This window comes from Equus asinus, chromosome 7 (genome assembly GCF_041296235.1).
Source record: "Equus asinus isolate D_3611 breed Donkey chromosome 7, EquAss-T2T_v2, whole genome shotgun sequence".
Lineage (NCBI taxonomy): Eukaryota > Metazoa > Chordata > Mammalia > Perissodactyla > Equidae > Equus > Equus asinus.
Genome location: NC_091796.1, coordinates 60417067 through 60430199, shown reverse-complemented (window position 1 = coordinate 60430199; position 13133 = coordinate 60417067). Strand labels below are relative to the sequence as shown.

At 50.3% G+C, this 13133-nt stretch overlaps 1 protein-coding gene across 9 annotated transcripts in view; it reads right to left on the bottom strand.

The window, feature by feature from the left end:
• Positions 1-221: 221 nt before the first annotated feature.
• MTCL1 (microtubule crosslinking factor 1) overlaps positions 222-13133 on the bottom strand; it is a 136800-nt gene continuing 123888 nt past the window's right edge. For 2 of the 9 annotated variants that reach the window (XM_070513564.1, XM_070513565.1), the window contains exons 15-16: positions 10117-11656; positions 224-3477 (exon numbers count right to left, since the gene is read on the bottom strand). In XM_070513564.1, the coding sequence (XP_070369665.1) occupies positions 3283-3477; positions 10117-11656 (1735 nt within the window). In that variant the 3' untranslated portion in view covers positions 224-3282. Of the gene's footprint in view, positions 3478-7215; positions 7273-10116; positions 11657-13133 lie in introns of all 9 variants that reach the window. The other 7 variants (XM_070513566.1, XM_014851860.3, XM_070513568.1 and 4 more) reach the window with 6 other exon arrangements.

Genomic DNA, 13133 nt, shown 5'->3' with positions numbered 1-13133 from the left:
GCACCCAGGATGTGGCCTTGCTCCCTGCAGCCTCTGCTCGCAGCCCCATTACCCGGCACTGCCCCGGCCAGGTGGATTTATTACCACCTCCTCACTCCCTGATCCTACTGTTCCCCCCCAACCACCTCCCCCTCCTTCACATTTAAATCCTGCTCTTCCTTCAAGGACCAATTCAAGGCCCACTTTACTCAGAATTTAAACCACACCATAATTGCATTCCATTGTTTTTGTGCCTGGACAATTTATCTCTCTCACCCAGATGGCAAGTTTTCTGACAAAAAACTCTCCTTGTAATTCTAGGGTGAACCCAGTCGCACAGGGCCTTCACTGCCTTCTGGGCCCCTTTCCCTCTATTCCCACTGCTCCCTGGCCTTCCGCCGCTGGTCAATCTGTCAGTGATTGGCTCGGAGCCAGAGGTGAATTAAAGCAGACCCGTGAGACTCGTTGTCCTGGGGCTTTGCTGCAGCTACTGGTAAGACATCCTCTTTCTCTAGGAATTGCTAAACTAACAGATGCTGCTGGGGACCTCTACTGCCAACTTTTGGATGCTGGTCTGAGAATAAAGCCACACAGAGAGCAGAGCCAGGAGACAGCAGGGTCCTGAAGGCTTTCTTTGAGGTTCTGGATTGTAACTGCCCTAGACAAGAGCACTTTCGCAGTGATGAGGGCCCACAATCTCCCTCCTTGCTGCTGGCTGCTTGCTTCCCACTGAAAGAACGCTAATGCCCCTCCCAGCATTTACTGTGGGCCCCGGGCAGGCACAAAAGAAGTATCTGTTGACTTGCTGACAGTTTATTTACAGCTATGTCTAGGGCGGTTAAGCGGAATAATTTTTTCATTAAAAAATTGCTATTGTGGTAAAATATGCCTAACGTTCACCATTTTAATCATTTTTAAATTTACGTGGAGTTCAGTGGCATTGAGTCATTCAGACTGCTGTGCAACCATCACCACGGCTTCCGGAACTTTTTCATCCTCGCAATCAGAAACTCCGTCCCCGTTAAACACGAACTCCCAATTCTTTCCTCTCCAAGCCCTGGTAACCATTATTTCACTTGGTCTCTATGAATTTGACTATTCTGGGTACTTCACGTAAGTGGAATCATACAGTATTTGTTACTTTTGTGACTGGCTTATCTCACTTAGCATTATGTCCTCAGGAATAATCCATTTTGTACGATGTGTCAGAATCTGCTAGCTTGTTAAGGCTGACTGGCACTCCATGTATGTATATAGCACATTTTGTTTATCCATTCACTCGGGTTGTTTCTACTTTTTGGCTGTTGTGAATCACGCTGCTGTGAACACGGGTGTACAAATATCTGTTCAAGTCCCAGCTTTCCGCTCCTCTGGGCCTATACCCAGAATTGGAATTGCTGGGTCATAGGATAATTGTTTAACCTTTTTTTTTTCTGACAGAGGTCAGCCCTGAGCTAACATCTGCTGCCAATCCTCCTTTTTTCGCTGAGAGAGACTGGCCCTGGGCTAACATCATGCCCATCTTCCTCTGCTTTATATGTGGGGTGTCGCCACAGCATGGCTTGACGAGTGGTAGGTAGGCCCGCACCGGGGATTCAAACTGGCGAACCCCAGGCCACCAAAGCACACCGCGTGAACCCAACAGCTACGCCACTGGGCTGGCACCAGTGCTATTTAACTTTTTAAGGAACCGTCCCACTGTTTTCCACAACGGCTGCACCATTCTACATTCTTACCAACAGTTGTTATTTTCTGCTTTTTGGAAAATATTTAGTTTAAAGATAAGACTGTGGTAATGCTGGGAAGAGAACTTATGTCATTAGCTTGTCTAGATAAGAAGGAAACTGTTGAGTTAACGCCACATTACAGCTAGGAGCCCTGGCCGGCATAGTTCTCCTTGGGCTCTTGTGACAGCACACTTCTTCATGAACTCCCACTCTACTGAACACTCACAGGGTGGGCCACACCCCACTATCGGGGTGGAGACGCCTGCTCTGGACGGGAGAGGGGAGAGCCGGACACATTCTGACCTGTGGACAACCAGTTTCCTCACACCCCCATGGCAACCCATTTTGTTTCCAACAAGAATGAATTTGCCTTTTTATCTATCCCAGGATGCTCTTACACGTACGGTGGACCTGCAACACCATCCCACATGCACGGTGCGCTCCCAGTTAGATCCGTCGGCAGCTGCTGCCTCTTTACATGACCCCCTTCCCCGGCTTCCCCTGACTGCGGGAAACTTTTCCGCTTGACTCCTTAGGAAAAGATGGAGGGCATGTGAAACATGAGATCCAGGACAGACTGCCATCTTGTAAAGGCTTTATTTCCTACTTCATCATCGTCTCATACAGACTCCGAGGCACCATCCTTTGTTTCAATTTGGTATCTTCGTGACTTTTTGCAGTTTTTCCTTAAACAAGAAAATTTTGAGTAAACACTGTATATTGCCAGTTAATCTTTTAACAATAATTTAAAAATGCCGTTGCTGTTGTATCATCAATGCAAGAGGACAATCAAAGTACAGTATGAGGGAATTCACAAGGTACTACATTGTGACAGACGACTCACACGTGGTGATGGTGAGACCACAGCAGCAGTATGTACATGCACCCAAGTGCTTCGAACCCGAAGACGTGCAGGTTGCGCAGAGCGTGTGGATCTTACAGCGCATCTGGTAAGCCCGGCTGAGGACTCTGTACCTTTGCAAAAATGCTGACGAGCGTCCCCTCCAGGATATAGGACATCTGTCTTGTCTACTGGCTTCATGGCTTTTTCACTACAAAAAGTTCACTGAATCAGACAGTCTGAAGCACTTCAAAAATTCTTAAAAAGTAAGAACGCTGACAAAATAAAATTAACTTAGAACACTCAAATTCAACGTGGAAATAAACCAAACTCATAAGTAACAGTGCAAATTTAACAGAGAGGCAGTCAGTACTGAGAGCGAGGGTGTTCAGAATCTCTTAAAATGTACATCTTTAAAACTTTTATTTTTTAAATCTATTTATATCTTATTTACCTTTTTTTGTTTAATATACTGTGTGTAAAAAAGATGGAGACAAAAATAGTTTTCTGAGCTATGAAAAAAATTAAGTTATTACAGGCACATTTACTGTTTCATTCTAGAAACATCTCAGGTTCACAGGTTGAACATTCAGCAGCCGTGTGTGTTTTTAAAAACATTCTTTGACCTTGGGGAAACGAGATCTCTTCTTTTGGGCGGAGTTTGGTTGATGCCGATGGTGTGGTTATGCAAATTACAGTGAATTATTCCAGGATAATCCGTGCAAACTTGCATCCTCACGGGTGGAGCTTCTCCCAGGGCGGCTCCTCATCGCCGAGCTCCTCCACGGAATTGGGTTCTCCGGGCGACTGAGCCAGTGAGGCCGTGGGGGGATGTGGGGCCCAGCGGGACGGAGGGCGGCGGTGTGCTGGTCTCTCGGGCCTGGAGAAGCAGGGCTCTAGGGTTGGGGCTAGTGCGGAACAAGGTAGTTCCTTCAGAGCCGAGAAAGAGAAAGACAGCGTTACTCAGAGCAACAGCACCTCCCAGGGTGATTTCCCACAAACACGCTTCTCAATAGACTCAAGCTAAACATAGCAGACCGGGGGCAACTTCTGAATGCTCATTTATGTTTTGCTCATGGAGAATAACTTAAAATAGTATGTAAAGAATTCAGCGCGAATGATCAGTGATGACAGTAATGGGAAGATATCAAATCATAATCAAAAGATGGCAATGCTGTGAGATGGGTGTTGACAGAGCACCTTCAGAATTGAGCTGGAGCATACGGCAGGCAGCTTGCACAGGCCACGTGTCGTATTCCCACCCAGTGGATCCCACCATCTCGGCACTCTTGAAGGATCTATTTGCCTATGGTGAGCGGTCCTAGGAAGCCAGCCTTCCTGTGCCTTGGCCTGTTGGGGGCCCATGAAGAGACCTATGAATTTCATCCAGCTGTTCTAGCAGCAAGACTCACCTTGAAACACTCGGCTACTGTTTATTTCAAATTGACTGGCAGTGGTTAAACGAACTCCCACTACAAGGAAAAAAGGCTGCAGGCAGGAATTTTAATCTAGGTCCAGTTTTATTTAATGACTCTTCCTTGCAGCAGCATTTTAACACGCAGAGTCAGAGCGCACTTGTGCTTTTGTGTTACGGGTATCCCACACCTTCTGAGAACAGACCATGCGAGACACACTCAACTGTGGTGCAAATCAGCTGTAACGCTTACTCAAGGGCCACTGCTACTGTTTTGGTTCTAAAGAATGTTGAGCTACTTGTCCTTAGTCTGCACAGGAGGAAACAAGGACGCCCCAAGTTGGAATTTGCTGGCACACAGAAATGTGACAAGCCTGTGGCATGAGGAATCAGTGAGTTCTACAGGGTGGAGCCAGCCCGTCTGCCCAAATGATCCTCCAACAACGAAAAGGTGAGATGGTACACCACGCGATGAGGAGTGACGCAGCACAAAGCTCCCTGAGCATCAGGAAGTAAGTCGGAGGACAGAAAGAGATGTGACAAGCAGCTGCGAGACCAGAGGAGGAACGTTGAGTCAGCAGAGCAGAGAAGCGGAGGCGGGAAGAGAGAGTGGCTACGTCAATGGGCGATGTGAGGAGAGAGAATGTGGAAGGCGGAACACACTGGAGCACGCACTGATGCTGTGCTTCCAGAAGAATGATGGAGTGAGGCAGTTTCCCGGCCTCCCCACAGGCTCAGCAGAAGAGGAGCATCAGCCCTGGAGACCACTTCTTCAGGTTCCCTGCCTCCTCTGCTGCTGGCACTTTATATGACAAGGGGACGCTTGAGTCAGCAAAGCACTTATGCTAATGGAACCATGACAACCAGAAACCCCTCACCTGTGAAGACAGTGTCAGCTGAAACAGCTGACACGCAAATTAACCAGCAAGGGGCGAGCTGCGCTGACCTCACCTCCGCCAGTGCAGGAGGGGACCCACGGTTTGGGAGATCTGCTCCAGTTTTGTGTCATTTTGTGTCTCTGCTCCCAGTAGTAGGAGAGCTGTGTGTGTGTGTGTGTGTGTACTGCTTGTGTTGTATATGAGTGTGTATTGTGGCTGTGTGTTTGTGTGTGTCAAGTGTGTACTGTAATGTGTATTTTTTTTTGCTGTGTATGAGTGCATATTGTGGACGTGTATGTTTGTGCTGTGGATGAGTACGTATTGTGTATGTGTGTGTTTGTGTACGTGTGTATTATTTGTGTTGTGTATGAGTGTGTATTGTGGATGTGTGTTGTATGTGTGTCATGTGTGTATTGTATGTGTGTATTTGTGCTGTGTATGAGTGTGTATTGTGGATGTGTGTGTTGTATGTGTGTGTGTACTGTATGCGTGTATTGTCTGTGCTGTGTGTGTATTGTGGATGTGTGCATGTGTGTGTACTGTATGCGTGTATTGTTTGTGCTGTGTATGAGTGTGTGTTGTGGATGTGTGTTGTGTGTGCGTGTGTGTACTGTATGCGTGTATTGTCTGTGCTGTGTCTGAGTGTGTATTGTGGATGTGTGTGCATGTGTGTACTGTATGCGTGTATTGTCTGTGCTGTGTCTGAGTGTGTATTGTGGATGTGTGTGTCGTGTGTACTATATGCGTGTATTGTCTGTGCTGTGTCTGAGTGTGTATTGTGGATGTGTTGTGTGTGCATGTGTGTACTGTATGCGTGTATTGTCTGTGCTGTGTGAGTGTGTATTGTGGATGTGTGCACGTGTATGTACTATATGCGTGTATTGTCTGTGCTGTGTATGAGTGTGTATTGTGGATGTGTGTTGTATGTGTGTCATGTGTGTATTGTATGTGTGTATTGTTTGTGCTGTGTATGAGTGTGTATTGTGGATGTGTGTGTTGTATGTGTGTGTGTACTGTATGCGTGTATTGTCTGTGCTGAGTGTGTATTGTGGATGTGTGCACGTGTGTGTACTGTATGCGTGTATTGTCTGTGCTGTGTCTGAGTGTGTATTGTGGATGTGTGTGTCGTGTGTACTATATGCGTGTATTGTCTGTGCTGTGTCTGAGTGTGTATTGTGGATGTGTTGTGTGTGCATGTGTGTACTGTATGCGTGTATTGTCTGTGCTGTGTGAGTGTGTATTGTGGATGTGTGCACGTGTGTGTACTGTATGCGTGTATCGTCTGTGCTGTGTGAGTGTGTATTGTGGATGTGTGTAGTGCGTGTGTACCATGTATTGGTAAGGTTGCTGCTCTAGGTTTTCTCGACACCACCAGAGCCCGTTTGCCCCCAGCTGATGCTCAACCAGAATGGGCTTTTGACTAGACAGTTCTGCGCCACCTCTTCACTAGCATCTGTCTGTGAGCTCCTCCAGGAGGAGATGTCATGTGACCATGAGTTCATGGGAATGAGCTTTTGCTTTAGTACCACACCAGCACACGTAAGCAAACGATGCTGTCCTTTCCCGAGAAGCCACTGCAATGGGCCATGTGGCATCTTACCCTGGGAGCAAGCACCCTTGAGTCTTTGAGAGCCAGCTGTACTGTGTATTTAGCACTTGGAGTTAAGTCCAGTGGATGAGGTGGGTGGGTGACTGTATCTTTGATCAAAAACAAAGCGGGCATTTTGTCACGTGCCTCCACTCAGGCCCTGAAGGAATTCCGCGGGAATATTTTTGAAGCAGGGACAGCTTTGTTGTTTATTCAATCAGCAAATATTTATGGAGCACTTACTATGTCACCTCTGGTGATCACTCGGGAGGACAAGATCCATTTGGATGTATTCCTTCTGGGGTGGTTGTTGAGAAAAGGCGAAGAGCCTGCCCGCATCATGGTCACACCTCATTACAGCAGATGGCCGTGCACGAGCGCCCTCAAAATACCCGTGAGCAGGTGCAGACCAACTGGGAGACGCTGGGCTCAAAAGACCCCCACAGGCCAGACCTCCGTGCCGGAGACAATCCCCTCTCCAGCCAAAACTCCCTTAATCCTCTGAAAGCGTACTGGCTGCAAACTGCACAGGAGAGCGGAAATCTCAGCAGCATCTCTGGAACCTAGGAGCCTCTTTGCGCTGAGCAGTTGACACTCGAGAGAGGCAAGAGGGAAGGTCCAGCCTGCCAACCTGGCCCTGAAGACGGACCCCAGCCAGCGCGGGCAGTGGTCTCTACGGGACACATCTATCTGGATGATTTGGCCTTGCTCCTGAGTATCAGGTGCCAACCCTGAGTTACACAAACGACTTCTCCAGACAGCTTGGAAAGAAGGAAGAAAGCACTTACGGCATGAGGCAGGCAGGGCTAGAGTCCCCAGGGGGCAGTTAGTAAGACAGTTTGGTTCTGGACAGAACAGACAGAGAAAGAAAGAAAAACAAGGAGGTTGGAAAGTATTTTTAAAAAGAAGAACAGTAAAGGTTTAACCTCAACAAACCCGGCGGCAGCTCCAGGGACAGCCATCAAGAGAAACACAAGGCCCTCAGAAGCGGGGCGTGCACGCCGGGCACACGGCCTGTCCTCCGTGTCAGCCCAGGGCCAGGAGGGACCCTCACCACGGACCAGCAGGGACCTCTCCCTTCCACCCACTGTTCTTCCCTGCACTGCCTTTGGCATTTGACACTTCAAACACCGTTGGTGCATGAAGAGTGGAAGTCACATAACTGTTGTATTTGAAACAGAGCTCATCAAGCAGCCGGTTTGTTTTAGTCACAGTGATCAAGCGACTGCTACTCATACTAAAAATTTCCCCTCACATTTTCCACTTTGACATGAGAGGGAAGAAGAGCATTACATTTCCAGATCATTCTCTTTCTCTTCACACCAGAACTCCTTCTTACAGCTTCTCAGCGTCACTGAATTGGCGTTACGGCTTCAGGAGAAAAAGAGCAGCAAGTAGTTTGTGGGGCGGGAGTAAGGGGAGAAAGGGAGACCTGCTGCTGTGCACATCCCTGGCACAGAGATGTCCACGACACCCCTGCGTCTAGCTGTCCGAGTGGACCTTCAGGGAGAGTCCACAGCAGGCAGCACAGAGCAGGGGGGCAATCAGAATTACTTCTGGTGATTTGGCTGAAAACCCAGAACTCCAACCTCATTTATGCAGTAACAGCAAGGGGAAGGGCTCTGCAATGGGCCTAACATAGTAAGTCAATTCAGATAAGGAATATTCCACTGGAATCCAGAGCAAACAAAATTCCAACAGACAGGAACAAAGAGCCCCCTGCCAGTGAGTGCTCCACGCAGGTTCTGCATCCCTGAAGCCATGCTGTGCTCCCTTCCAGTTGGCCAGTCATCTCTTTTGGTAGCAAACACACGGAGTGAGAAGAAAATCTAAACAGACCCTCTACAGAGAACCAGAGGGGTGGGATGTGGGGGGTAGCTTTATACTGATAAAACCATTTTCATGCCTTATAGCTGTGATTCAGTCATTAAACCATTTTCTTCATATTATAATAGCTTGCTTGGAGCATTCACTGTTAGTAACTTAAATCATTTTTTGGTTCCTAAAAATTAATTTCTATTTAGTGTCTAATATAAGTGGACACCACACACACAGCCAGTGAATGCTTTGAGACAAAGCCCGAATTTCAGCTGATCCCTCCAGAGCCCGAAGGGGAAGCACTCACAGAAACAGACCCTCCACAGCAGTGAGCCTCTCACCTGAGGGCCCTGGAGGGACAGGGTAACAGAAGCCCACAGGAGACAACATTTGTCACTTGATAACCCTCGACCAGCAGCATCCGTCTTCCCAGAGCATGTAAACGACCTGAACGTGTAGGCCACATACCATCAATATTAGATGGAACCATATGGCCTTGCCAATTCTGTAGGCCACTGGCCATTTCACATGGTTTAACCTATTTCAGATTTAAATTCTATGTTTTGAGTTAAACACTCCCTGAGGGGTGAGACTGGGAACCCGACCATCATTTTGCTCCTGTGGGAAACGTGAGGCAGAAGGTAGATCACCTGACACAGGGAACACACCTTCTCCCTCCTCACCCGCGAAGCTGGTGCTCCTGGGCCATGGCGAGAAAGCAGTGGGGCAGCCCAGGGACCATTTCTCTCCTCGTCCCCCAACCCTCACCAACTGCTGGCGCTGCCCAGCCTGGAGAATGCTCATGGTGTCTGATTCCACTGCTGGGGAGTTTGTCAATCCGGGCTACTGATGGGTCAGGCCTCACCCCCTAGTCTACACGTGGGATCACTCACCCGACAGTGTCTGACGGAGGGCTGGGAAATGTGTCCTTCAGCACTCCGTGAACTGCGAGGCCGGTGTCACCACTGTTTCACCCCCAGCATTATCATCAGTATTGTTTTATTTTGCACATTCTTGAAGTGGAAATAGGAACTGTTTTTTAAACTGCTGCGATCCTAGCATGTGAATATGCATCAGAACAGAATTCACGGTTGCCCGATTTCTGAATGTGAAGGGGGATGTGATAACTGTATAATAATGACGTGATAGTACGTGTGGTCTTACGCAATGTGATAGTGTGATGTATAAGGGGGATGATAATCATCACATTGTATGAAGACAGGGTTTTGCTCTCATCCATTTATCTCACCTGGTTTTATTGCTAGGGGGATTCAGGGACACAGAGAGGTACGTGATTTGTGAGGCATAAGACTACTGTTTTGGACTGAAGCCAATACTGGCATCCAGGTGTTGTGGTTCCTGATGAGAGACGCTCTAGTAGCCATGCTCTCAAATCCTCTCCAGCACCTCTCGTGTGATCACATAGAAAGATCTGGAACATGCAGAAAGCCCTGACATCTCCCATACTTCACACACACACACACATTCACAGGACACAAATTCATACAAAAAGAGGGCAAATTATGACCCCAAGTGAAAAGCTCAGATAAACAGACGAACATCAATCACTTAGACCAGAGAAGAGAACCGGAATCAAACCATGAGCTACTTCTTATAGAAAACTTCATTTTATTGTCCTTTGACTGACTGAGGACAATAAAAGTTTTCTTTAAGAAGTAGCTCAGGGTTTGTGTTTCTGCCTATTTCATTCTCCTGTAAACCCTGTATTTCCCCAACTCACAAGAACCTATTATGGACAAGGATCCTCGAAATCAAATGACCTGGTACAACCCCAGGTTCAAACATGTCTTCCCGACTTTTCAACGGAAGAGCTGGTAGGGTGAGAGTGTGGAATACTCAGCCTGCCTTACCTCAATGGACCCTGGTTCGGCTTTGACCGCTTCTCCCATGTGGCTGTCACTGTTAAGACTTGGGTGGCCGTGAGGGGCCTGCCTCCTCTCCTCCTTTAAGGCATGCTCCAACAGCTTCTTGTTGAGGATCCGGGCTACATTCTCTGTGAGTGTGTAGCCAGGGGGAGCAGATAAGTCCTGCCTCACAGGTGTGCCCTCTCCCCCTTCCTCCCTACATGTCTCTGAGCCAACCCCAATGGGGCTGGGAGACTGTCCCCGGGAAGTAGGGCTGGTTTCCTGGCCCAGGCCCAGCTCTGGCCGGGGTTCTGCCGAGCAAGACCGACTCCCGGCCCGCATCCCCTTCTGGAAGGGGTCCTGCACCACAGGGCTGTGGTCGATGATGTTGAAGAGGCTGGAGAGGCCATCATTGATGGCGGTGTGCACGGGACTCTCCCTTGTGGTGGTGGAGCGGGCCCAAGCTGACTCGCTGCACCCCTTCTGGGCCAGCCCTGGGGAGGTCCTATTATTTGGCTGGTCAGCTTTGGGGAGGGGCTTCCTCTGCAGCTTGGGAGACCCGTACTTGGGGGAGCAGCATGTGCGTTCAAACTTGGCCTGCACCTTCTCGATGGCAGGGGCCACCTGCCTGCTCCTAAGGCCGCGGGAAGGAGATGACGCGGGCGTGGCACCACCCCCCGCCTTTGGTGTGAGACACTTGTGGGGGCTGCTGGTGACGGCACTGCCACGCAGGGCTTCGGTCTGCAGGCCAACACTGATGGTCTGGATGGTCTGTGTCCCCGTGGTCCGGGACCCATTGGTCTGACAGGCCATGTCCCTGACCAGAGGCTCAGTGGGACCAGAGCAGATGGCATTCCTGACGGAGAAGGCCACCTCCTTCATGTCATCACTCATGTTCTTGGACATCTCCAGGCTGTGCAGTGGGGAGGCAAAACCCAGGGGGGTGCAGAGGGTGCTATCGAGGGGGCGGAGCCCTCCCTCCACATAGTCTCGGGGGTGTCTGGAGGAGACACCAGGCCACCTGCCGAGCATGTGTTCTGAGGAAACCCCCTTTGTGTCTCCCGTGCCCCCTCTGGCTCTGCTTGTGGAAAACGGGCACTCGGGCTCCGGCCGGCCCTGGACCTCGCCACCCGCCACCACAATGCTGTCCATCCTGCGGACCGCGGGCGGGCTGTGCAGCACCCGCACCCCAGAGGGCTCGGCCCGGACATGGCTCCGCAGGGGCTGCTTCTGGCAGTGCTCTGGGCTGGTCATGGTGTCTGTGGTCATGGTGATGCTTGTGGTGAGGTACCAGGAGGAGTCAGGGATAGGCTCGGCACCGGCCTCGCTCCCCACCCGCCCTGCCTCGGTCCTATCTGCCCAGGGGTCTAGGGGCCTCTCGTCCCAGCTCTTGCTGTTGAACTCCTCGATGTACTTCAGGTCGTCAGGAGACAGGGGCGGAGTGACATCCTCCTTGCCACTGGCAGCGGGCAGGCCTTTCTCTGGCAGGAAGGGAGAGACGTCCATCAGGCGCTGGAACTCAGACATGGAGGACACAGACACTGCCCTGGAAAGCGAGAGAAAAGACAGCATCAGCTGCCTGTGCATCAGCCAGGGAGCCCACTGATTTGGCCCCTGACCTGGCGCAGCACGTGAGTCCTGCCTGCACAGGAAGCACCTGGTGTCTAAGGGTCTCCACCTGAATGGTTAGAACACTTTCCAGCGGCCTGATGTTCTCCACTCCCCAGCTGACCCTGCAGATGTTTGATGGATCTTTATGATGGCTCTGAAATTGTTCCAGGGGCCTTGTAACAGTCAGAACTCAATACAGCCAATCCTCAGTTACTGTGGGAGCAAGTGGAAGGTGGGGCTGCAGGGCAGACAGAGCCAAGCTCCACCCACTTTGGAGTGGTTCCAGTTTAGCCCGTGGATGCTCCAGAGGAAGAAGGGAAACTACAGGAATCCTGGCCTCTCCATCTACTGACAAGTGCCTTCAGTTCCAAACCTGCTGGGAGACTCCTGGCTTCCAGGCATTATGGCAGGTGCTCACGCTACAGACATGAACACACCACAGTCCCGACCCCAAACCAGCCACCGGTACTGGGGAAGCGAGATATGCCAACAAAAGTACCACCACCTCAAGTCTTTCTCACCCTTGGCCTCATCCTCCACTGGCCTAAAATACTAACAACATCCAAAGGCCAAACAAAAGACGTAGAAGAGAGGGAGGGGAAGATGTAAGCAAGTTAGCAAATAATTCCGAAATGCCATTTCAAACAGAAACTCCTTCTGGCCCTGCCAAACCCACCACCAGGGCTCAGTGCCCTCGCTCCCTCTCCGCTCCCTCCTTTACAGCTCAGCCTCTTTTTGCTCCTGCTCCTTCTGTACTCCTGGACAAGATGCACAAGCACAACAGGAGAGTGAAAACAGGTGAGCTAAAGCAACAGCCAGTTTAGGGGGAGCTGCTGCCTGATGGGCGTGGATTCGGTGTAGATGCCTCAATACATTAGCACTTTAACTCAACATATTTCGATTTGACATGAATTTACTGACGGCCTCCTGTAGGCCTGGGCAGCACGGTATGAGGGGCTGGGGATTCCAACATGCTAAGACGGGAAGTTGCTGGAGTGCCTGGGCAGCTTGTCAACGCACCCAGGGCTAAGAAGTGGTAGCCAGGAAGGAGGCTTGGGACCAGCCATGCCTGCCAGCTCAGGTCCTGGACACTCTGGCCTGGAATCTCTCCTAATGGGGTCGTGGAGGGGAAGTGACGCAGACTCACTGTCTACAAGCAGGCTACTTTCTCAGGGGACATATTAATATCCACCCACCCCCCCCCAAGTCAGAGGCTTAAATACCTGGGGTTCTAGACCAGCCCAGGCCCTGCCAAAGGGGTCCCAGACCGAGTGCATGGGCCACTCCTCTGCAGGACCCACTAACAATGGCGAGGCCAGAACTGGGCCCTGCTCTGAGCAAGTCTGTTTACCACACGGACTGGCCCATAGAATGAGCAAAGCTCTGGGTGGCCTGGCTGACAAGTGCCTTTA